This window comes from Neolamprologus multifasciatus, chromosome 14 (genome assembly GCF_963576455.1).
Source record: "Neolamprologus multifasciatus chromosome 14, fNeoMul1.2, whole genome shotgun sequence".
Taxonomy (NCBI): domain Eukaryota; kingdom Metazoa; phylum Chordata; class Actinopteri; order Cichliformes; family Cichlidae; genus Neolamprologus; species Neolamprologus multifasciatus.
Window position 1 is genome coordinate 15,125,281 of NC_140452.1, and position 24,113 is coordinate 15,149,393.

At 38.9% G+C, this 24,113-nt stretch overlaps 1 protein-coding gene across 4 annotated transcripts; it reads right to left on the bottom strand.

Moving 5' to 3' along the window:
* Positions 1 to 9,164: 9,164 nt before the first annotated feature.
* ppp1r13l (protein phosphatase 1, regulatory subunit 13 like) lies at positions 9,165 to 23,957 on the bottom strand. Of its 4 annotated transcripts, none has more exons than XM_085130890.1 (13): positions 23,615 to 23,957; positions 17,428 to 17,508; positions 17,196 to 17,317; positions 16,268 to 16,820; positions 15,680 to 15,772; positions 15,478 to 15,566; positions 14,762 to 15,122; positions 14,212 to 14,672; positions 13,953 to 14,090; positions 13,254 to 13,387; positions 11,100 to 11,266; positions 10,356 to 10,549; positions 9,165 to 10,231 (listed from the first exon to the last, which is right to left on the bottom strand). In XM_085130890.1, exons 2-13 carry the CDS (start codon positions 17,462 to 17,464, stop codon positions 10,196 to 10,198), a joined length of 2,385 nt encoding a protein of 794 aa, XP_084987016.1. In that variant the 5' UTR covers positions 17,465 to 17,508; positions 23,615 to 23,957; the 3' UTR covers positions 9,165 to 10,195. The 4 variants fall into 4 exon arrangements, with proteins under 4 accessions (XP_084987016.1, XP_084987015.1, XP_084987014.1 ...); XM_085130889.1 differs by having other exon boundaries at positions 17,428 to 17,491; positions 23,549 to 23,957; XM_085130888.1 differs by having other exon boundaries at positions 23,549 to 23,957.
* Positions 23,958 to 24,113: the final 156 nt, after the last annotated feature.

Consider the following 24,113-nt stretch of genomic DNA (forward strand, 5'->3'; position numbering starts at 1 on the left):
TAATGGGAGTCACGTGGATGCTAGCGGCGACATTAAGAGGGCGTTGTCAGTCTGTCATTCACTGGTTTTGATTTTGACAGAGAGGAGGGATGGGTAGCCGTAGTTTTTGTTGACCGCTGCACAACATGTTTCCTCTTGTTACATTAGAGCCTGTGACGTTGTAAGAGTCCAAATCTCGAAATGACATTACTCTGTAAACACTTTAATAAACAAGCAAATAATTCCACCTCTCGCATTATTGCTAAAGTTGACAGCGCGTCAGGCAAATAGGCGGGCTCCATCCCCGGCCTCTAGCGACTGTGGAAGTCGCTACAATGAGTGAACCGTCAGCTCGTTCAAACACACGTTAAAGTCCATTTGGCTCAACACCACCGAAGAGGCAGCAATATAACATAGCTAACATTAACAGTGCAGTGAATCCTGCTTGTGCCGTGATATTCAGGACTGCAAACCGAGCAGCATCACTGACTTTCAGCCTGTTGTGTTTGTGGATATATGACTGACTTTAATTATCCACAAAATCATCACATTCTCTGTAAGATTAAGGTCGACTATCGAGTGGCGTATAAAGTAAAGACTTTAAAACAAAGTAAACGCTGAAAGTACAAACATCGCTAATGTCACATAACTTTGCCGGCATGTGGCCAACAGTAATGTTTTAATGTTCCTCGTTATTAAACATTTGCACATAAATAAGTGACATAATATTCAGAACTTACTTTTGAAAGTTTACTCTTTGGCCGCTCTGCTTCCACTTCGTTGAAGTGTCTCCCAGTCCCAGTGCACTTGTTAGTAGTGATGTGACGTTCTGTATCGAGGCTTCGAAGCGTGTGTCGAGTAATGGAGGGGACGTTTCCGCGAAGCGCGTATCGAGGCTTGCTTCATTTATGGGAGGAGCTGAAAATGATGACGTCCGAAGCCTCGCTGCCCGGCTGTACCACGTGACTGGTTCATGAAGCGGTTCGAACTTTGCCGCGAGATATGACAGCGATATAAACCCCTCAGACTTCATTCAAAATGTAGGTGTTTGATGGAGAGTTGCGGTTAGTGAGAGTTAGAGACAGTTTGGAGACAGTTTGGAGGTTTATGAGAGTGAGGAGAGAAAGTCAGGAGAGTATGGAGCCAGCTAAGAAGAGGAGGATGTCCTCCCCTGTGTGGGAACATTTTGATTTTATTCCTCCCAACAAGGTATATAAATTTCTACAGAAGATGTATTTTCATAATACTGATGGTGCAATAAAACATATGTTAAGCGGCTTTACTTTTGTACAAGGAGAAGTGTTTGCTATGTGCCAGGGAGCTGGGATATAACAACAACACCTCATCCATGCTTAGGCACTACAGAGCTTTGCATGAGAATAAGGGGAACACCGATTGTGGAGCAAGACCAGGTGAGCCATCAAATGTCATGATAATATAGCATGCAGTAATGTTACTAAATGATATAACAATATTATACAATGCAATAAGTGACGTGTGTGATATTTATATTTGTGCTTTGTTTTTGTTGTCTTTCCTCAGGAGAACAATCTCAAATAGATGAAGACCTGGTTAGCATGGTGATCGAGGACTCCCAGCCATTTAGCATTGTGGAGGACAAAGGATTTAAAAGATTTGTTAAATCGTTAAATCCTAGCTATGTTCTCCCCATTAAAAAGGTCATAAAAGCAGTGAAAATGTAGTTTTTACAGAATAAAATGTGAACAAGCAGGACTGAGGGCTCAGTCTGTAGCTGTCCATACCTTAACGTTACAAAAGCACAACCACTGTCCACACCCCAACCACACCTCACCTCACAGTAAATGATCATTTCCATTTTAAGCATTTCCAAATAATCATTTTCCATACTGCCAGTATAAATATACACAGTATGCTGCCATCACTACAATATACATGTTTTACACACTCCTTTTGTTGTTGACATTTACAGGCTGTGTGCAAAAGGCCACACTCTTCAAATTCATGCCAACTAATATTTTTACGTCCAGTAGGTGTCCTACTAGAGCAAATGAAGCTTCAAGAAGCTTTGCGCTCGGGTGAACCAATTGGATGAAAAGCTTCAGTGCTTCATGAAGCTTCATCTGCCCATCACTACTTGTTAGCATGTTTTGGTCAACTGGTCCGTCTGGTTATTGTCTCCCCAGAAACATTTCCGTTGTGTTTTTTCCTATTTCCGTTGTGTTGTGTGTGCTTTTGCAGCGCTTTTCTTTTTGCAGCGCTTTTCTTTTTGCAAGTATTTTTCTTTTTGCAGCGCTTTTCTTTTTGCAAGTGTTTTTCTTTTTACAGCGCTTTTCTTTTTGCAAGTGTTTTACTTTTTGCAGCGCTTTTCTTTTTGCAAGTGTTTTTCTTTTTGCAGCATTTTTCTTTTTGCAGCGTTTTTCTTTTTGCAGCATTTTTCTTTTTGCAAGTGTTTTTCTTTTTGCAGCGTTTTTCTTTTTGCAGGTGTTTTTCTTTTTGCAGCATTTTTCTTTTTGCAGCATTTTTCTTTTTGCAAGTGTTTTCTGAAGTTGCAGTCCGTTTGGCCTCTCAGGGCCACCGTAAAACAGTCTTATATCAGAAAGTCATTTTAATACAGGTCAATGTTATATAAAAGATCTAGTTTAAAAGTAAAAATTATCATATTAACAATAAAATCCTGCCAAGTGGAACATTAACTGTTACAGTGCATCACTCAGCTTCCCAAAAAATTTTTTTTAAAAAATTTGAACTCCTCCTTTATTCAGGAGAAAATGCAGGCACTGCAGCCTGAATATGCTAAAATCCCCTCAGAGAATAACAGTTATTTGCATGTCAAGTTTTTTGCCAGTTTTTTCAACAGTGTTACTGTAACCAAAATGTAATAAATGCAATAAACAAAACCAGTCTAAGACCAGAATGATTAGATATTTAGTGGAAACGATGACTTAGATTCTATGTCCCAAATGTATCTGAAAAATATAGAGTAATGCAAACAATTAGGTAGAATAGGACATTTTTTAAATCCCTTATTAAGCCATAAAACTAACCCTGAAGTAGCTGTTTATTTAAAGACACGTGGGACAAAACTAAAGCTGTGGACTACCTTTTATTGTGTCTGATATCTCATTTCATTAAGACCCAGAAGTGATTTATGAATGTTAACAGTATGCAATAGTGTACATAGCCCAATTTTTATGACCAAATATGTGTACAAGTTTCTTTATGTTTTTTCAGTATTAGATATAGAGTTTCCCAATATAGGTGGTATTGTTCACCTTTTGAGTCTCTGTATGTGTGCTTGTGTGTCCATGTGTCATCACAGCAAAATGTGGTCTTAGAGACATCTAGCAGTTGTAGTGGGAAATATATCAAAGGTGGTTTTGAGCACTTTTGTGGGTGTTTGCCTGACAGCTGGACTATCTGTGGACAGATTTTGGAAAAACAAAATTGCAGTATCCGTGCAATCGGCTGCTGCTCCAGGGTAAAAGATCATTGTCAATTAAAGACACATATGAACGTGTACCTGAAGCTCCACCATGCCTAGTGCCTTACAGTATTATTCCTGTGGCTTTGTTGGTTCAAATATTGAGGAGGGATAGAGGAGGTAATCTACTTCCATAATAACAACACTGATCCGGCCGGGTGGAGTCAAACGATGATTTTAATGACACGCGTGGGAAGACCGCCACTGTACGCAGACAGCGCCAATCCCCAACTTACAGAGCATAAGCAGGTGTTTTATACCTTTCAGGGCTTAAATTTACTGACGCCCCTAAACGTCACTCAGATACAGTTCATACATGTTTCAAAACCACAATGACTTCACACAGTTTAAAAATAACATTGTCTCTGTCTCCACAGCAGATGCTTCCTGTCAGCCTTCTGACTTTCACTTCCCGTCTGGAAAACCAAACTGTTCCTCTGTTTGCAGAGACAGCAATAGCAGCAAAATATATTTCTAATCCCTCACACTTTCTATTTCTGTGACGAGTCTACAGCAATCGTGCTTTGTTGAACAAAATTACAAATATATCAAAATGTGTCATTAACACATACTTCATCTGAAGGCTCAGTGGGCAGCCATGGGCAGAGCTCTCCGAAGAGTGCTTCACAGCAATACGGAAGCCTGCACTATTTAACAGAGGTCACCACACAAAATGATATTACACAACTCTACTTGGCGCTCTCTCTCTCTCTTTCTCTGTTTCTCATCTTCTGTGGTGCACTGTGATATATTTTCCCAGATGCAGCAAATTTTCCCACATCTTCCTCCTTTTATTCATTAACCTAGCGGTGAACTGAAACAGCACCTCATTATGAACATTTGAAAGGGCCAGTGTAAGAGCCACTAATCAGATCAGACAGCAAATAAATACCAGAGCATGCACACATGCCAAGAAATGTTCAGTACACACTCATCCCTGCATGGGCGCACATTTGCACATATACACAACTTTTGGGGAATTTTGGCTGGATTTCTATTAGTGTAATGAAATTGTGGTAAGTAATGAAATAAATCTTAAGTGCCAATTCAAGAGTAATTGGTTTACTTGAGAGGGGAGGCTGAATAAAGAAAAAGCTTTTTCTTTTTTGTTTTGTCATTTTTATGCACGTGACATGATGGGAAAGGGGGAGGTGTGTGTGTGTGTTGTGGTGGGTGTGGGGTTAATACAGAGGAAGAGCAAATAAAGATAAAAGCATACAAAGACAGAAACATCCAAACAGACAAGATGAAAGATGGGGGATTGGACAGGAGCCTCAGGTCTGAGGTCTTCTGGCAATTAAAGTGATTAATATCCTCCTGCCGAGGAAGTGATGGGAATGGGGGGTGTTTGGTTAATGGAGTCAGATTAAGAATAATTGTTGCTCAGACAGTCTGTCTGTAAAGGACTAAAAGAGGCTGAGAACACCCAGAAGAGACAGGGTTAGAAGCAAAGATTGTTCACATAAAGTCATGATACCTAGAAGCTCTGTGTGTATCCTGATGGAAGAGGAAAACTGAGAAATATAAAATGACAGAACAATGATAAATATAAGGGGCAAACAGAAGCTTTTGTGGAAGTTTATGTTTTTTCCCCTCACAAATCCATTCTGGCATTTGTTCTTGATGCCCCTGAATGAGCACCAGATCCAACACCTGAGTGCACCTTCTTGTCAAAGCATCAGGCTAACAAAATACACTCAGTAGTGTTATTTACAGCGATAACAGTCAACCTCTCCACTTCTTTTCCAGTTTTGTTTTTATTATATTTCCATCTATACATTACAGAAAGGTGGTAAGCAGTGGAGAGGCCTTAAGGTTTGACTGACGCAGCATCTTAGTTTTATTTGTTGTATTCATAGCAGAATCAATCCCAGTGGATTAATGGATGTAATCTGAGTGTGCTCCAGGCTAGTTGGTGATGTTACCCTGATTCCTCTTCTTCTTTCATGCTTGTCTCCTTAGGGAGGCCACAGAAAATCATCTGCCTCCATCTCATCCTATCCCCAGCATTCTCCTCTGTCACATCTACCTTCTGCATGTCTTCTTTCATTACATCCATGAATTTTCTCTGCATTCTGTCTTTTTTTCTCTTCCCTAGCAGCTCCATCTTTAACATCCTCTATCCAGTTAATCTACTATCCCTCCTCTACACATGTCCGAACACTCACAGCCTTACCTCTCTGACTGACCTCACCTGTCAGTCTGCTCATCACCACTGCAACCAACAAGGGTCTCAGAGCTGATCCCTGATGTAATTCCACTCCCACTTTGAACCCATATGTTACTTGTACACACGCCACCACTGTCTTGCTGCCCTCATACATGTTCTGTATCACCCTCAGTTACTTCTCTGCCACTCCTCACTCCCTCATACAGTACCACGGTTCCTCTCTTGGCACCCTATTATATGTTTTCTCTAGATCCATAAAGACACAGTGCAACTGTGACCTTCTCTATACTTCTCCATCAACACTCTCAAAGCAGACATCAGATCTGTAATGCTCTTTCTCAGCATTAAGTCGCACTACTGCTAGCTGATCATCACCTTCCTTCCGTCTTTTTGATAAAGAGTCCCAACAACTCTTTTATCAAAATACATTTGAGGATCTAATGCGGCTGAAAATATTCACTAACTCAACTTCTTCCTATAATGGAGTTCAACAGGCACCTTCCCAAATCAGGTTTTCTCAACTGCATCATCTATGAAAAGGGATATTACACTTTCACTGCACATCCTGCAATTCATGATTGTCTTGTTGTTTATTGATGTTTTTTATCCATTCCATTTATGACCCTTTATGCAGCATTACCACTTCATATTTATGTGACGTCATGCCAGTAAGGAATTTCTGCTCAGGCAGTGAGGGCAGACAAAGGGAACGGAGGAAGAAGGAGGAGGAAAGAGATGAGGAATGAGAACAATATGTGTTAGGTTGGACCTCGCTGGAGTGAGAGCTTAAGTGAAATGCTTCCCCGTGGGAGAGAGAAAGTGAAAAGAGGACTTGCTTGTCTTGTAAATAAAAAAAAATAAAATAAAATAAAGGACACACATAGGTAAGAGATACGATAGTGAGCGAGGGTTGTTCCTGGTTTGGAGCAAAGGAGATATAGGTTGTTGTAAGAGAGGGTTCTTACCACTGCAACCCTTGCTTATAGCCTCCTCTGACGTACTTGTCGTCCTGAAGGCCTGAATGATTTATTAAAGTGAGGAGTGGCAGAGAAGAGGGCAGCCAGGCGAGCTCTGATTAACTAGGGGAGCAAGGGAGGACAAGCACTCCTCTATTATTCATTACTCCACAGGAGCACAGAGTGGGAACACAGGAAGAATGGATGTGGTAGGGAAAGAATGAAAGAAAAAGGCGGAGTGGACATATTTGCATGGATCTGTCTGCTCACCTCAGTGTCTGATTGAGAAAGAATGCAGAAATACAGGCACATGTGCATGCATGCAAACAAGTCCACATGCCAACAGACACTAACATGATGTCCCTTGAAGGCAGTTTGCTGGCTGTCACACATAATATTCACAGAATACGAGAAGACATCAGCACAGTTCTGATAGCTGAAAAACAGATATGCATATTTGTTGCTGCACTGTAGTGCTAGAAAAGCAAATGTATACTCGTTTGTTGTTCTTAAATAATGAAGCAAAGCGTTCCCCAAGTTCACGCTGAAGATGCTTTCCTGCCCTAAGTCACACAAAAGACTAACAAAGAAGGGCATCTGATTAATACCTAATAAAAGGTAAAAACATATAATATTGATGCCCTTTGGGTCAACTGGTTGCTCTGGTTGAAAACTGTGTGTTTGTGGGTATGTGTGTTCTTATAAATGATTTTATACTTTTTTCACAAGTAAAAGTAATTTACTCTATATATTATTTCTCTTTTGGACATTATCGGAACAGATTTTAGATTATATCTGTTGATTCAACATACTCTCAATCACTCAGGGTATGAATCACATTTTTCATGGCTAGTTGGTTTATAGATAATCGCTACATTTCTCCGCAAACAGAAAACTTCCTGCTGTGTCGTTTTACACCTTTTATGCCTCATTTAATTTTCTCATCCAGTTCTAACATTTATTTTCCCTACTTTTAGTAGATTTCCTTCAGCTTTCTACTTCACTTTGTGACAGTAAAGCTCACTTTCTCTGTGTGATTACATTCTTATATGTCTGCAGCAGTAAAGGGCCAGCCTGCTGTGTCAAGTAGTGTTGCCAGACACCGATTGGGAAATATGCTCTCTGAGAAAGCCAGCTTGTCTGAAACCATTATATGTGTGTATGCAGGTGTGCCACACTCCTCCGACAGCAGGCCACGGCACTAACAGTTCATTTTGGTCCATCGTGGTTATAATGGGGTTTAAATGAGGCAGCAAATGAGTTCTGCTTGAAGAGAATTACTGTTCTGCAAAGAAGTCTTCACAACGTCAGACGCAGTTCTTTTACCAGTGCAGGTCTTGCAAAGAGATATGGGTTTGACTGAAGACTTGTGATTATATGCAAAAAAAAAAGGGGGTTTAGACTTTTCAGAAACAGAAATTACTGCAGAAAATGTTGTCCTTTGTAAACCAAAGCATTGGCTGCAGAGGAAGGCAGTGTTTAACCATTAGGTTCAAACTTTCAGATTATAATTACTACACTGAACTGTGCTGGGTTTAACAATGATGGGGACTATTAGTTTATGTGACAAGAACTCATTATTTATAAAATAGCAGTATCAATTTTAAATGTAAAGAACAAAACAAAACCGTGATTATGAAAACTGATGAAATGGCTCACCTTGCTCATCAGCTTACTGCAATTTTATCTTTCTAGAAACCAAAAGAGTGAAACGACTTACAACAACATCTTACCTCATTGAGTTGCTGATTTAAACAGCTTCTTGTTTTTTAATTTAAGACGAAATGATTTTTCACTGCATCGTGTGTTCCTGCTCTATACCATGGCCTTCTAGCTGAGTTGAAGATCTATTTCAGTGAAACATTATGTATTCTGCCACAGGCCACTGGACATTTCAGTTCACTTAAATCACCTGAATTATTCACCAGACACACAGCATTAGTTCATCACACCAGTGTGTGTGTGTGTGAGAGTTAACAGTGATGCTGTATATCCACTAACTGTATGTCATTATTATCATGTTTGTATAATCTGCACAACATGAAACATTTAAAGAGAACAGCAGTCAGCTTCAATCAGTGTTGGCAGTAATTGTCCTCAGGGATTGTGTTGAAGAATACAAGCGTTGGTGTTAATATCAGTGCAGATAGTCTGTAGATCAAAAGATGCAAATCAGAGTTAATTTAAAAAAAAACCCTGTTCATCATGCGTGTAGCTTTTTCGGTAATTACACTTATTCATAAGAATACAGTTAACTGACTCATTAAATATCACAGCAGTCCTGTGGGTGCTCTGTGGTGTAAAAGCAAAAAGACTGAAAAAGATCAGGGAAATGAATGCAACTTCAAATAAGAAGAAATTAGCAGATCTTTTTCCATGTATAATTTACAGTGTGGGATAATGCTGCAGACCAGCCTTGAATGGTGCTTTGTCATATATTACTATATACAGTTTTTGCTTGCAAAACATGCAGCTGTTGAAATACTTAATAATACAATGCCATCTGTTGGTCAGTAAGGGACATTTCAAAATGGTATTTTCAAGTAACAAAACTCCAAATACAGCACATTTCAAAGAAAAGGCAAAAACAAAAACACGATATTCATCTTTTTATTCAGTATTCAAAAATTTGATCACTATGTGCTCCATAGAAACCTAAAGGTTAGATGCACAGAGGGCCCTAGTAACAAGTGAAACTTGTTTTTGTCACCACATGCACTACACCACTGTGAGTACACACACAAACACATTCACCCAGAAAACACTTTCAAAAAAGACACACTTATTTAGTGAGCATAAACATACAACACAAACCTGAAGGCAAAAAGAAAATACTGAGGTTGAAAATACTATGGTAAACCTACTACCGCCGTACTGATAGGAGAACACAACTCCTGACATTCAAAAATCACACATATTTCAAGAATATTGTTGTTATTAGGATTTAACAGCCAGAAAAAGTTACAGTTAAATATTAGTACTAATATCTGAGAAACTATTTGCAAAGACTGTGATATCTGAGTACATTTCTGAAATATTATGTAAAGTAAAACATTCCCTGCTAACTGCTCTCTTTTACTGTGGTGCTTCCTTTCTGCAAACCTTTCCAGGAATGGAAACTTGGATTTTACTTTGATTGAAGCAAAGCATTTCTAAACTGAGCAGTCACAAGATTTCACACACCTGCCATGACTTTGCTGATAAGTTGACTGAACATCAAAAGCCAGTGTTTGCATTCTGATTAGTAACTAACCAACTTTTTACTCATTGTATGGTCAACCCTTGACTGAAGCCTAAGTAATCCGAACAACATGGACCTTCACCCCTTTGTAACATTTGGATAGACAACAAAACTTGACTATCTGTTATAGAGTTGTAACATAGATAATTATTCTACAGCCGTATTCTACAAACGTAAAAAGATTTATCCTTGTCAGTACAGCCAAAAGGAGTATAGAGACTTCACCTTTGCATCTCCTTCCCTGACAGATCACAAAAAATCTTTTAGGTCTGCAGTCTTTTTATGGCTGTACAGACACAGAATGTGCAACTAAAAGTCTGAAGCTATAAAGCATCTGAGAATATTCCCTGCATCAGTTTGACCAGACCTGATAATCAGGATGCCACTTAACACAGAGATTTCGGCCGAACCTTCGGGAAAAGCTAGAAAAAGAAAAAACAAACATGAAAACAATTAAAAGTCATGTTTTGTTGCAAAATGAAAATCATGAAATCAGGAGAAAAGGACTGAATTGATGTTTTCTTTATTTAGAAAGTGGTGTGTTACCCCAAAGTAGTTGTTTGGAACAAAGCCTTCCCTGCCACACAGTGAGGCCCACCACCAGTCTGACCCGTCAGGTTTCTGGAGGATGGTGACCATGTCTCCATCTTTAAAGCTCAGTTCATCTGCTGCCTGAGCTGGGTAGCTCCACAGTGCATAAAGCACTCCGCTGTTGTCCACCCCCATGGCCTCCTCTGCAGCTGAAGATAGAAAACAGGATACATATAAATATAAAGACCGCTGTACCAGAAAGCAGTAGTTTGGAATAGTGTTCATTGAGAGGCTAGAGGTCACTATATTTGCTTTTGATTTCATAATAATTAAAGAAATTGTAGTTCACTTTAGCTTTATTTTAAAATGCCTCCTTAAAGTGTTCCTACGCTGTATTCTTAAAATACATTTTTAAAAAAGAAAGAAAGAAAGAAAGAAAACTTGTAATCATAGTGCCCTCTTGTGTAACAAGAACAACATTTATATGTTCTCCTAACATTTCTTTGGGAGTAGAATCGAACAAAACTATTTAATTATGATTATTATTTTTCTTACTATTATTTATATTACAACATACAATATATATACATATTCTGTACATGTCTGAATGGCTGAATGCTATTTAACAAAACAATTGACACTGAGGTTAAACATGCAGCAGATTACATCAGTAGAAAATATCATATGATACGTTATAAGTACTATTTGACTAATTAAACAGTTCATAGTACAGTTTACGTGTGGGAGTTGTTGTCTCACCCCTCAGGAAGGTTTCACACTCCTCATATCCAGGAGCATAAGGGTCACACTTCTGGGAGGCAGTAGCTCTGTCTCTTTCTGTAACGGCCATGACAGCAGCCCCACTCCTCACCAAAAACTCACAAAGAGGACGGTCATTACAAGAGGCTGCACAATGAAGAGGAGTCCTGTGGGCCACATAAAGAGCTTTTATTATGTTGTATTTATAGATATAGATATATTCGTACACTGTCTTCCAGTTCCAGGGCTTTGCATACCAGGATATAACATTATATTAAAAAAATAAAACATCTACTCCTTCAGATCAACTTCATCAAATGAGAACTTAGACTGAAAAACCTTTATCCTTGTCAGCACAGCCAAAGGGAAATATTTATTTAATAAGAACAAAACCAAAATGCAAAAAAAGAAAAGTTAAGCACACTACATGTTAACATTTTCTGTATGACTTTATCAGACTCTCATGTCATTATGGTCGAACTATGGCCCACTTTTTTTTTAGCAACGTTGCTTGAGTTCATTGAGCTTTGCAGGCATTCATTTATGCACAGTTCACTTACGGTTCCACCACAGCATTTCAGTGAGGCTGTGGCCAGTGCAAGGCCTTAATTCTTTTCTTTTTCAACCAGTCTGTTGTCGATTTACCAGTATGCTTAGAATCTTTGCCCTGTAGGACGGATGACCAAGTTTGGTCAAAAAGACTTCACATCTGATTCTAGAATACTTTTGTATATAAAGAAGTTTACAGTATACTCAAAAACTACATGTTGCACTGGTGTGTAGCTGCAAAACCAGTTCAGACATTACCTCTCCATCACTGTATTTGACAGTTTGTATGAGGTGTTTGTGTTTGGTTTTCACCAAATGTGAGGCATTGCATCTCCACTTCGGGCATGTCTGCCCAAAAAGACATTCTTTAGATATTAAAGATATTCTTTAGAGAGCTATTTACTAATATGTGCATGGAAATGTTCAAGTATCCATTTCTTTCATGCAAAAGTTATGTGTATACACAAAATTAATATAGAATTTATTAAACATGAGAAAAGTGGTCGATGTTGTGAGACAGAAGTCTACGCATCTTTGGCAAGAAAGCAGGGCCAACTGAAAATGGAAACAATTGCACCCAAAGACAAAGCCAGAAAAGTTGAAGCTTTCCAAAGTTAGGCCTTCATCACTTTGTTCTAACTGTGTTCATAAATTATGAACCAATTTGGTATAAAAGACTGATTTGGCATGATATGTTTGAATGAATTTGTGTGCAGGCATTCTTACTAAATGAGAACCTTTGTTCCAGAGGCCTTGTGATTTGTTCAGATGCAGGTTTTCAAACCTAAGCCATGCTGCCAAGTTATTTTTAGAGAGAACAGGCTTTCTCCTGGCAACCCTTCAAAACAATCATACTTGTTCAGTCTTTGTCCAATTGTGCTGCCATGAACTGTAACATTTAACAGGCTGAGGACTGGTGTATTTTGAATGGTGCTTTTTTTATATCTCAATTTTAATTTGTCTTAACGTTGACGTTGGGGTGAATGTACTGGAACATTTACTGGCAGCTGTCTTCAATGTTTTCCTTTTGCGAATAATCTTTCTCCTAGTAGAATGATGGATTTCATCTTGTTTGGAAATAGCTTCATAACCCTTTCCAGAACAGTAGGAAACAATAATTGCTTCTCTGAGATCATTGGTGCACACAGGGGAGTTGGCTTGCACGCACCTGAATGCACCAGACCTACAAACTGCCAAAACCTCTGCTTTTATAGAGGTGGTCACACTTATTGATGATCAGTTAATCAAGTGTATTTGATCAGCAGCTCCTGTGTGCTACTTACCCTCTTAAGCCCTATGGAAATATTAAGGCTGTATTTAATTTTTCCTTCTGCATTTTGGTTGAGTTTTGGTTAAAAAAAAACAAAAAACACTATGCCATGTAATGTTCATCTATCAGAATGTAAGACCAATTTTATGGCTTGATATGTAAATCTTTTGAACTGAAATAGGTTGTACCTTTTGTCCACATGGCTGTGCAAACAAGGAGTAATGTTGTGTTCTGAAATAAGTTATATGAACTAGTTACACAAAGGCTTTTACAGGAGGCAAACATAAGAGGAAATAAGAGAAAGAGGATGTATACAACAGTAAACAAATATTTACCAGCCATGGCTGTCAGGTGCACTGACATTAACTCCAATCCGAACCAGGAAGTCCACGATATCGTGATGCCTAAAGCAGACGGCATTATGAAGGGCAGTGATGCCTTCTTCATTTGGTTGGCTGGGATCACTCATCTTGGAAAAGCATTTTACACACAGTAGATTTGTCAGATAAAATGTGATTCATTTCCACCCCCCATTTAAACAAATTGCAGACATAAAACAAATAAGATTTGCATCTGTTGTAACCAGTTTGACATTCGTTTAGCATGACTGTCAGCATTACTTTCTAAAATAGGAGTTGAAGTTATTGTGCTGACTGGAAGACTCAGAGATGAGCTGAAAAACAGAACACATACTCAGCATGTGTTCCTTCAGAAAAATAAAGTTAAACATAAAACATTTTTTCACAATTTTCAGTACTTCTTAATGTCTAAATACGGCACTGGAGCAGGAAGTTTGTCACTTCACTGTTGCAGTCCAATAAACTGTATTTATAAAGGCTGCTGATGTAAGCTTAAGAAGTGGGAAAAAATAATATAACTATTATGGGCAGTCCTCGGAGATCATGCTATTTTCTTGAAATACATCCAAACCTTGCTGCCTGCACAGTTTATGACTGGACTTTGCTAACTGAAGTTCTCTTTAAATTCTTAACATAATTAAGCTAGCGATAGAGAGATAGAGCTAGTATACATACCTCCTGGACAGCTTTCTGCACTGTGTCCAGGTCTCCAGCTAAAGCTCCATCAAGTACAAGCACCAGCGGGCTAAGCCGAGCCCGCCTGCCAGAATTTTTGCGCTTTCGATTAGGCAGGCGCAAAATTGAACGGTAATTCTGCACAAAAAACAGAATATCAGTTTGTATAAAGCCAAACACTTGGCTGCAGAAGATTGCATTCCACCTTTTAAAACATTAGACGCTATTGTTATAATTGTTATTGTTGTTAAATACTTACTTTGTCATTTTTAAAGAAAGTGGGTGTCTTAGGTGGAGGGGGAGGGGGTAAAGCACTGTCCTCCCCATCTGATGAGCTGCTACTCTCACTACCTTTGTCCGCCTTGTTATGGTATTCCTTGCGAAAGAGCTTGTTGATAAGATGTTTGTACTGGTTTGGTTGGTAATGCGAGGGCTTCTTCAGGGGCTTTGAAAGGTTCTCAGAGCCCCTCCTCTTCAGGGCTCTGGGAATTTCTGCCCTGATGCGCAGGACCTCCTCTATGACAGGCGTCACATGGCTCTGGGCATCAGGCGCCACCACTGGTTGCAGCGTGGTGGGGCTTAGGGGCCGAGGAGGTTGCTGATTGGTGTCCTCGGTCTCCACACTACCCTCTGATATGGCAGGATTCTCCAAATTTACAGGGTTCTGCTGAGCAGATACCAACCGCTCCAACTCTGCATCTATATCCGCTGGGTTTAGCACTACAAACATGGATAAAAACCACAATTTATAAGACAGAGACTCATAAACCATAGTGAGGAAGTGTTTGCTAATGTAAAATGTGTTTTACCGTCACTGTATAGAGCTGGCTGCCACAGCTCAGGTGGCTTCAGTTGTGGCTGAACTGCAGGAGGCTGGAAGAATTCCTTTGGGACGGGAACAGCAGGTTGGTAAGGTGACATGTCACTTTGTCCTCCAACCACTCTGGGTTGGGGGGCTATCATTGCTCCCCAATAAGGATTTTGAAGGCGCATGATGACAGAAAGAGGAATGGGTTTATGCTGGCGGGACTGAGTTGAATTGGGAGGAATAGAAATACGGGAGATGGGCTGAGACTGGTAAGGGGAGTGAGACTGAGATGGTGGTACTGCAATACGTGCATTACGGGGGAGGGATCCACTGGAAAACTGAAGAGTATTAGAGAGATGATCCTGTAACAGAAGAAACAAAAAAGGGACACTTTTTTTCTTTTTATTTCAATGTAAGAAGTAATTTAGGGGTTTTCGTGTTGCATTTCTTTTTCATTAAACTGGACATTTTTCTGTCCCACAAAAGACAAAAAATGCAGTATTACAAAAAACATGCTCTGAATTGAGATCAAGATTTTTAGGAAAGGTGCATCCTGTTCACTGTTGTGATCAACTTGAAAAAACAAGGAAATAGAGTAATTTGCATATCTGAAGTTTCTCATGAACTGCAGGGAGTCTGGAAGCAGATTCATTGTAATTAAAGCGTTGAGATACACAAAAGCCATACAAACAAGTATCATCTAGTATTACTATTTACTTTTATGGGGCTTGAAGCTGGAGAAGGGCCATCGAGGTTGGATTCTTTCCAATTTGGATTTGGCATAGTTGACCGCAGCCACTCTGTCTCTGCAACAGGAAGGTTAAAAAACAAAAAGAACAACAACAAAAAAAAACTTGTTTAGATTACTTGCAGAGACTCATTCCAGAAATTCACTTTAAATGGTCATAAAACCACTAACTGTCATAAGTGTGGTGAGGCTTCCTTTCATAAGACATGTCCAGATCTGTCTCATTCCACTTGCCAGGACTCTTCTGCCATTGCACAGCCTCGTCTGAGATTGTGGGAGATAAAGCAACAAAAATATGAGCAAAGGAAAGACAAAAATAGAGCAAGTGTGCTAGAAAGTTAATAAGCTTACGGACCAATATTATTTTTTATAACATTTTCATGAGTTTGTTTTTTATAACTGAAAGAACACTGTGACACGTCTACTTTTAGATTTGCTTTCATGTTCAGAAAGTGAGTCTGTTTTTTATCTATTTATCTTTTTTTTTTTTTTTATCTTGTTCACTAAGAAGCACTTTTTCAGCCACACTTTAATGACATCTCGACCCAACACACCCCTTTATTTAATCAGACAATATTTGAATTGTTAAATCTCAAATCCTGACTTATATCCAGATATGTTGATGTAATTTAATTTGACTTGTTGGGTAGTTGATCACCTAGTTTCTTAATAAAATATATTAAAATTACTACAAAGGTAATAAAGTAAAATGAATTTCATGATAATTAAGTTTAAATGTCCTGAAAATGAAAACTTTACCTTGTTGCCTGGAACTGCTAAAATTTCTGGGAAGCGTGCTGGACATTGGATAATTGACAGACAATGGAGAAGGGCTTCTGTCGAATCGAGGAGACCTTGGACGCATCTGGCTGTTGTCATAAGGTCTGAGCAAATTGGAATGGGCTGAAGCAGATGGTTCCAAAGTAACCTTTGAGTTTGGAGCAGGGCTTCTATCAGTGGAGCTAACTGAGCTTCGTGGGCTCTTGTGATAATGAGGCAAAGAATTATACTTCATGTTTTGAGCTGAATGGCTGTAACTATGGTGGAAGATGTCAGATCCAGCTCGGACTGGAGCATGTGCACTTCTTTGGAGCTTTGGGGATGATAGTGGGCTTGATGGGAATACAGGGGAGGATCTGGTATTATTATTGTTAGAACTGACAGAGTCAATGGGATGGAAGGATGCTGAGCTTGTGGAGTAAGCTGAAGAGCTGGAGGATCCATTACTGCTGCCACCGGATGCCTGTTTAGTAGTGGAAGTGCTGGAAGACCAACTGGACTGAGGCTGCTCTCTGGAGATACTGGAGGTGGCCTACAGAAAAAAGAGATATGGATATCACTGCGTTTTGTTTTGTTTTAAACACAAACACGTCAACATGTTTTTGTTGGCATTCAACTACATCTGAACAAGGGTGTGTTTGAAAGAGTGCAAGGGAATTTGAATGAAAGTTTTTATTTTGGTTTGTGTTCACACATTTACAAAAAATCAGGACAAGGAAACCCCCTCACTGGCAAATTTAATTTAGAAACAGAGGAAAGGAAAAAACAAATAAATCAACCACTGCCTTGATATTTCCACCCATGTTGCACACTTTGAAGGACTACAAAATGTAACTATTATAAACTAGTGCAAATTAACAGCTAAAAGAGGGAAACTAGTACTACATGTGTGTGTATGAGTGAGTACCTGTGACTTAGACTCTGTGTTGTTATTGCTGGAGGAGGCGTCCTGTAGCAAGGAGTTAAACTCTTTGGATAACTCGTCTGCTGTAGCGAGTGATGCGCTCAGATCATCATTCATGGTCTGGACTGAATATAAACCGCAAATGTACAAAACTCAATTAGCAGAGGATATTATTCCCACATGTACAAATATACACTGAGCCAAGTGGAAAAGTTAAACATTAGTGGAAACTCACACAGCATGCTGCTCCCAAAGCTTGTTTGAGAACTCATGACTCATCAGATAGCAATAACTTGCTCCTGAAAACAAACGCCACCTGTTTGGACAGAAAAAAAATCCAAAAAACAAAACACTTCCATCAGCTCACAAGCTTTTTATCATCTTTTTAGAAGAATTAACATTTTACAGGAAATGTTTCTCCTAATACTGAACTACACACAGACTTCCTCGAACCCTTTTTTCACTTTAAATCAACCTTGAAAGTTAGGTTTCATGCAAGATTTACTTTGCTTAGCTCTTCCCTTTCAGCTACAAGCTGAAATTGCCTTCAGGCAATTTCCAAATAAGCCGAATGCCTGTCATGTCTAAACAAGCCACAATTTCCTGATTACTGAAAGTGCAAAAACAGAAATATGACATAGTGCACAACTGCAAACATTTATAATGACGTTATAGACATTTGAGCGCCCTTTTAAGTGCTGGTTGCAGGTGTTCATCATACCTACTGACTCAACCAAGTTATCTGAGATACCAGGTGCTCAAGCTTAACATCACTTATGACTTATGTTGGAGTGTCAGTTTCAGACAGACAGGCCAGACAGACAGGTGCAGCACAGCTTCAAGTGCGTGACAAATGATAGTAATGCTAACACTCCAGAGAGACGCCGATGCAGGCTGGGCTATTCTGTTAATGAGTTTAAGCCAATAAAAAAATACGAACAATGAGCTGCGCAGTAATAACCACTTTGCATAGAAGCCTTTGCAAAGGCTTTTTTGTGTATACATTTGGATGCACTACAAAGGCTGAGAGTCACCACTGCACATTTCTCAGTAAACATTCATTTATAGTGCATCTTCAGCCTTTAGGTCCAGTAAATATTGTTCATGCAGTAGAAATCTTATGAAGACCCTTTAGTTCATGACATTTCTAAAAGTAACTCTGTCATGTTGAAAGCTTAACTTATCACCCTTATCTAATAATTTCTATTGTGAGTTCCAGCAGATTTCCTTTGTGGTTTACGGTTCTTCGTATAGTTAGCCAACTACATTCTGCAGTAGGCAAGTAGATGTTACATAAGCCGCAATGGCTGCTTTCCAACCCATAGCTAGTATAAAACTAGAATGAAGGAGAAATTTGATGTTACTAAAGAACATTGTTCAAACTAGTTTACAGTAGTAAGGTGCCAAATTAGTGACACCTTCAAGAAGCAAGTCCTGTCAGTCAGCAGCCTACCAAAGAACATCTGGGCACTTGTTTGGACATTTATTTTTGAAGTATTATAAAAATCAGCTTTTATTTCAATGCTCAATACACTTCTACCAACATCTTTGCTGTTGCAAAACTCTCTCCTGCTATCCAGGACCTACAAGAGTTATGACCATGGAACCCAGTTTGCCCTGCAGGCAGTGCAACAGCACTGTAGACTGTAACACTATACTGCAAACCACCCAGTTTTACGTGTCCTTACCATCCTATATTCAGTTTATTGCGACATCCCTAGTTTAGGCATAATGGGGGTGGGGGGGGTGGGGGGTGGGGGGAACAGTTGTGACAGAGGACAGATTTATTGAACCTCCTCACTTTCACTCAGATGCTGTTTCCTGATACTTTGATTTTTATTGTGTTAGACTAGACACAGATTACACATGTACATGACGATGAAAATGAATTTAATACGCATAATGTCTAGGAAAAAATATAAAACATTTTTGGAAATGTTCCTCGGTTCACTTTTAGTGGTTTAAAGGAGCCAAGCCACTTCAACTAGTCATGAAGAGAGATGTGAGATTGGGCTTCGTAGCCCCCGGTTGTTTAATATTGTTGTGTTTGTACATAAAGAAACCTTGTCTGGACCAATCTCAACCAGCATTGGTTATGCACACCCTGCTCTACATAATTCTGATTAATTAGAATACCAACTGAAAATTAGCCCTGGCCAGAGCAAACAAGGGTTATATGAAGTAATCAATACTAAATTTACAGCAGAATCAGATAAGTGTTATTCATGCTATTTGTCATGCTTTGTAGCAAGAACTTGTCACGTCTCAGTCAGGCCTGGGTGCAGGCTCACATTCCTTACTCCTCCCAGTGAGACATTCTCACACATGCTTACCACTGTCAACAGCAGCTCACACAAAAAGAGATTGCACTCTCACAAAGGTCAGGCTGATCACTCATTCACTGAACTCTCGCTTTACTGCCCACGATTTTATTCACCCCACCCTTTTTCTTCCTGTGAAACTCTGCATGCCGTTTGGCACCTTTGCTATTTTCTCTTGATTCCGACAATTTTGGCTTTGTGTTGCCGGAACCGGCTAAACTAGAACGGAATCAAAATTAGATGTTACGTAATTTATTTTTAGATGCATGTAAGAAGTCAAGTCAAGTTAAAGTTTATTTCTCTAGCCCACATAGAACAACCTTTGCTGACCTAAGTGCTGTACAAGGTTACAGAAAATATACACTGGACAAATCCATCACTAAATCAACAACAAATATACACTGAAAATGATCAAGTAAGACAAAGTAAACAAGACTGTATTTGCATAGAAAAGCCAGGCTACGCTGCTCAACTAGAAGTGAAAACAAGCAAAGATAAGCAGTTTTTTTAAACAGTGTTTTAAAATGATTCAAATCAGCGGCCCCCAACCCCCGGGCCTCGGACCGGTATCGGTCCGTGAGCCGTTTTGTACCTTCTAGTTGAGGCTCAGGTGTGAAAAATATGGTTTTCAGGGTTTTTATCGGTTTTCAGCGTTATTTTGTTATCGTTTTTATCGTTAACTCGGTTTTCCTGGGTCTTTTCACGTGTGTTATGAATAAATCTTCTTTTTTTTTCAGTACCGGTACTAGTTTTATTTTGTTGTATTTATCCGCGACACCTTAAAGGCCGGTCCGTGAAAATATTGTCGGGCATAAACCGGTGCAAAAAAGGTTGGGGACCGCTGATTTAAATTACTCTTTTGGGTGTGTTTATGACGTTAACTTTTCTTATAACTTAGTTTATTGCAAACTAATAAAGCACATTACTGCAGTTAATATAATGACAATATTGAATTATTTCTCTCCTTTCACTTTACTTTTATTTTGTGTTCTATCATCTTCCATGACATACCTATCATAATAACATTTAGATTCTGGATTTGCCTTTGTTTTTGTGCTATTTGAGTGTTTATCTTGAGATAATCTCTTTCATTTATTTCTCCTTGTTTGTTTCTTTTTAATCACAATAGGTGTTTCCTTTGTTTACTTAACACTTTTATCTTATGGAAGTGTATGAATCTAAAAAAAATAATAAAAAATCTAGACAACTCTGTGTTGTCTAGAACAGCCAATATCCTTTCAGTTATCACATATAGTATCTCTTGAGGCAACTGTTCCACATTTTAATAGACACGTGCTACAGTAAATAAAGATAGAAGCATATGCAAATATGGAAGCGAAAAAAAATCCATCATCTAGACGTTTAAAGTGAACTGACAGCTTGTGGCTACTGCAGCTGTGCTGTCATCTATTTCTGGTTTTGTGTCATGGTTAGTTTCTTGGAAAACCACATTTTGATTTTCTTGCCAGTGCTTAGACTAGAATTTAGTACAATACAGCAACAATTAGCTCTTTTAAGTGGTGAAGCCAACATAAAAGCCACAGGAATAAAATATAAAATGGCACTTGACAAAACTACTGGCAGTGCAAAATGTTAAAATTCTGTTAGGACACCCTGAAAAACAGAGAGAAACTATGGGAAGCACAATGGAAATTTAGAGATTAAAGACAATAATCATTAGCTTTGCAAAATGCTAGGGTGTGTCTAACCAAGACTACAAGCAGTCTCTCCCTTTCCCACTCCTTTTAAGTCTTTCGCTAGAAGTTCATGATTACACATCCAATTCTTTAGTTTTATCCTAACTACATATTTCTATCTAGGTACTAATTTCCTGCCTGTTCTCTTTCACAATTGTCGGTCCCTCCTTCATATCCTTCCTCCAGAACTTTGGCTTTGTGCTGGCAGAAGACTTGCAACAGCATGATAAAGCATTCCCTTTATACAACTTCCCTTTGTGGCCTGCTTTTCATTTTTGTTTATCATAAAGTCCTAAAGCAAACATTGCCTGTAAGTCATCATACAGGCAACACAAACTAAATAAAAACTTTCTGCCAATATTCCAGAACTACTCTACAGGATTTCTTTGCCAGCTTCCAGTGGAAAACAACTCAAGCTTTTTCAATTGCTCTTGCATAGTAAGATTTTAAATACCAAGAGTCCAAAGTCCAACATCCAGCATAATGTTTACACTGGCTCATCACTGTTTCATGTAGCAAGAATGTTTGAAAACATGGCGAGAAAGGAGAATAAACCCAAGGATAATTATGCAGATACATGTGGGAGGTGCTGTGTAATTACTGTGAGAATGACCAGGAATCTGTGTTGCAGAATTCTGAGATCTTCATGCACTGATAGGCTCTACCGTTAGTATCAGTATTATTGCCTCAACAGATACCGGCAACACTTGAGCTGTTTATGTGCAAGGTCATGTCAAGGCTTGTAAAACTAATTTCAAAAACCGCTATGACGTTGTGCTGACGTAGTTACATGAGAAGTTTAGTTAAATTTGACTATGAACCCATGCTGACATTAGACTAATCGTAAAGGGCTCACTGATTAAAACATGGCATGTACTTGGACAACGGTGAGATAACGAGTTGGAAAAACCCCACCCAAAGAACTCTGTTTTGTTTTTTTACAGTGCTTTCACCTGCACAGCGGACCTAGTTAGTCACTGAAAGCCAAACCTACATAATTACACAAACAAGAGTTCACACTAATACGCTCTATTCACGATAACAACTGTCACTTCCAAAGACTTTATACAATACATGACTATTATACTTCTCAAGCTTGGGATAAAAGCCAGTCACTGCAGACACAGGAGCACATAAACTATGGATAGACCAGAGACATGCTGAGGTGATAATTACTAATCCAGAACAAGAGTATAACTTTCCTTCCTTTTGTCCCATAATGTGGATAATTGTTTTTTAGCATAGCCTCATGTCTCTGTGGTGGTAATTCACTTCACTTCTAGCATAATACTGTTCTCCACAGCATATGACACAGGAATCTCTCAGTGCTATATGACATTTCTGGGAAGTTACATGCCAGATCCATTCATCCAATGTCTGCTTTGTAACATTCTCAAGCTGTGGTGCAAAGCAGGGCCACTACCAAGAAGTAAATATCAGCTGGTATATGCGTAGGTACATGAATTCGACCACAATTTTTTTTTTTAATTGCTGAATTCTGCTTGGTTTTAACAATTTTTTTGCAACAGGTTGCAGCAAGTGCAACAAATGCAGCCAAACTTGTTTTGATAGAGAAACCATGTAAAGCACACATGCTGGATAAATGCCATTCCGTCCCTGTTCCAACAGGAAGGTTTGCTTTGCTTGTAAATTAGAGTTGTGTATAGATCCAACATGCAGTTCAAATAAGCAAAAAATGGGCACATTTGAATTTGTGATGTAAAATTGACTGAAACAGTGGTTATACTAACACCAAATGTTATGAATGAATTTCTTGCTTATCCTAACACTAAAAACAGCAATTAATACATTTCATCCAGGACCCAGTGTAGTAACAATCCAATAATAATGCACATCAAAAAATAAAAAGAATAAAAGCACAAAAGTTCACAGGTCCTGATAGAAAAGCCACCCTGGATATTGTGTTTCTACATAGCTGTATGGCTGTATTAGACTATATGTATACATAACTGTAAATAAACGATTGTTTTACTGGTTGCACATCAATGTCCAGCCAGCAGCTCGCTTTTGCACTTCAGCTTTTCTTTGTGGTTTTGGACAGAGTGGCATGCCAGGCACGGTTGGTAACATCTGATTTTCATTACAGTACACGCTCTTCCTCAAATATAAGAAACCTCACAGTCAACTAGAAATGAAAGGAGATACGCTGTGAAAAAGAGTTTTCACAACCTCAGTTGAGCTGCGAACAGACGTTAAAACTAAACTAATCCGACGTTGCACAAAACCGTAATGCAGGCACCATCTTAAACCGCAACTTAAAGTTTTCGACCATGAAGACGGGCAAACTTGCGTTACGGAACAAATTAAAAGTTCATACCTCAAAAAAATCAGAGCCTGTCCTTTTGTCCTAAACTGAAGAGAAGAGAATGCGTTGCGTCCAAACCTTCTTGTCTTCCTGAAGTTGGGATTAGCCTGAGTCGCTCTCTTGTGGCGGCGGCTCCAGACATGCAGTCATAGCTGCGTACCGAGTTGAGTTATTTTGGCTGATAGTCCAGCCCCTCGGCTTTCTTCACTGCTGTAACCCGAGCCAGGTGTTCCTGCCACAGCTGTTCCAGGTGAAGTATATAATCCGTGAGGGAGGAGTTGCATATTATTTAGTAAATTGCGGACAGGTAATTGTCGATTTTTTAATTCACACCCTCACTTTTGAATAGATTTTAGTTTATTTTTAGTTTATGAACTGTACAGTTCAGTGTTACATGCATAATAATAGACTATTGTTTTACACAATTATGTATTTTTAAAAACATATAACTGCCTTAATTTGTTGGGCCTATATACTTCCGATGCACAAGTCTCTCTCATTTTAAGAAAAAATAAAACCATAAAATAGTACCTTACTTTTGTTTATAGTTTATAATGCTTGTGCATTGAAATAATCT

Excerpts from the sequence above, each read along its gene's own strand:
- ppp1r13l (XM_085130890.1), bottom strand. The coding sequence starts at position 17,464 with ATGAGTTCTCAAACAAGCTTTGGGAGCAGCATGCTGT. Across the intron at positions 15,123-15,477 it reads CAGCTTCAAGCCCCATAAAA|GATCATCTCTCTAATACTCT; the intron begins GTAAATAGTAAT and ends CTTCTGTTACAG. Across the intron at positions 11,267-13,253 it reads GCACCTGACAGCCATGGCTG|GACTCCTCTTCATTGTGCAG; the intron begins GTAAATATTTGT and ends TGTGGCCCACAG.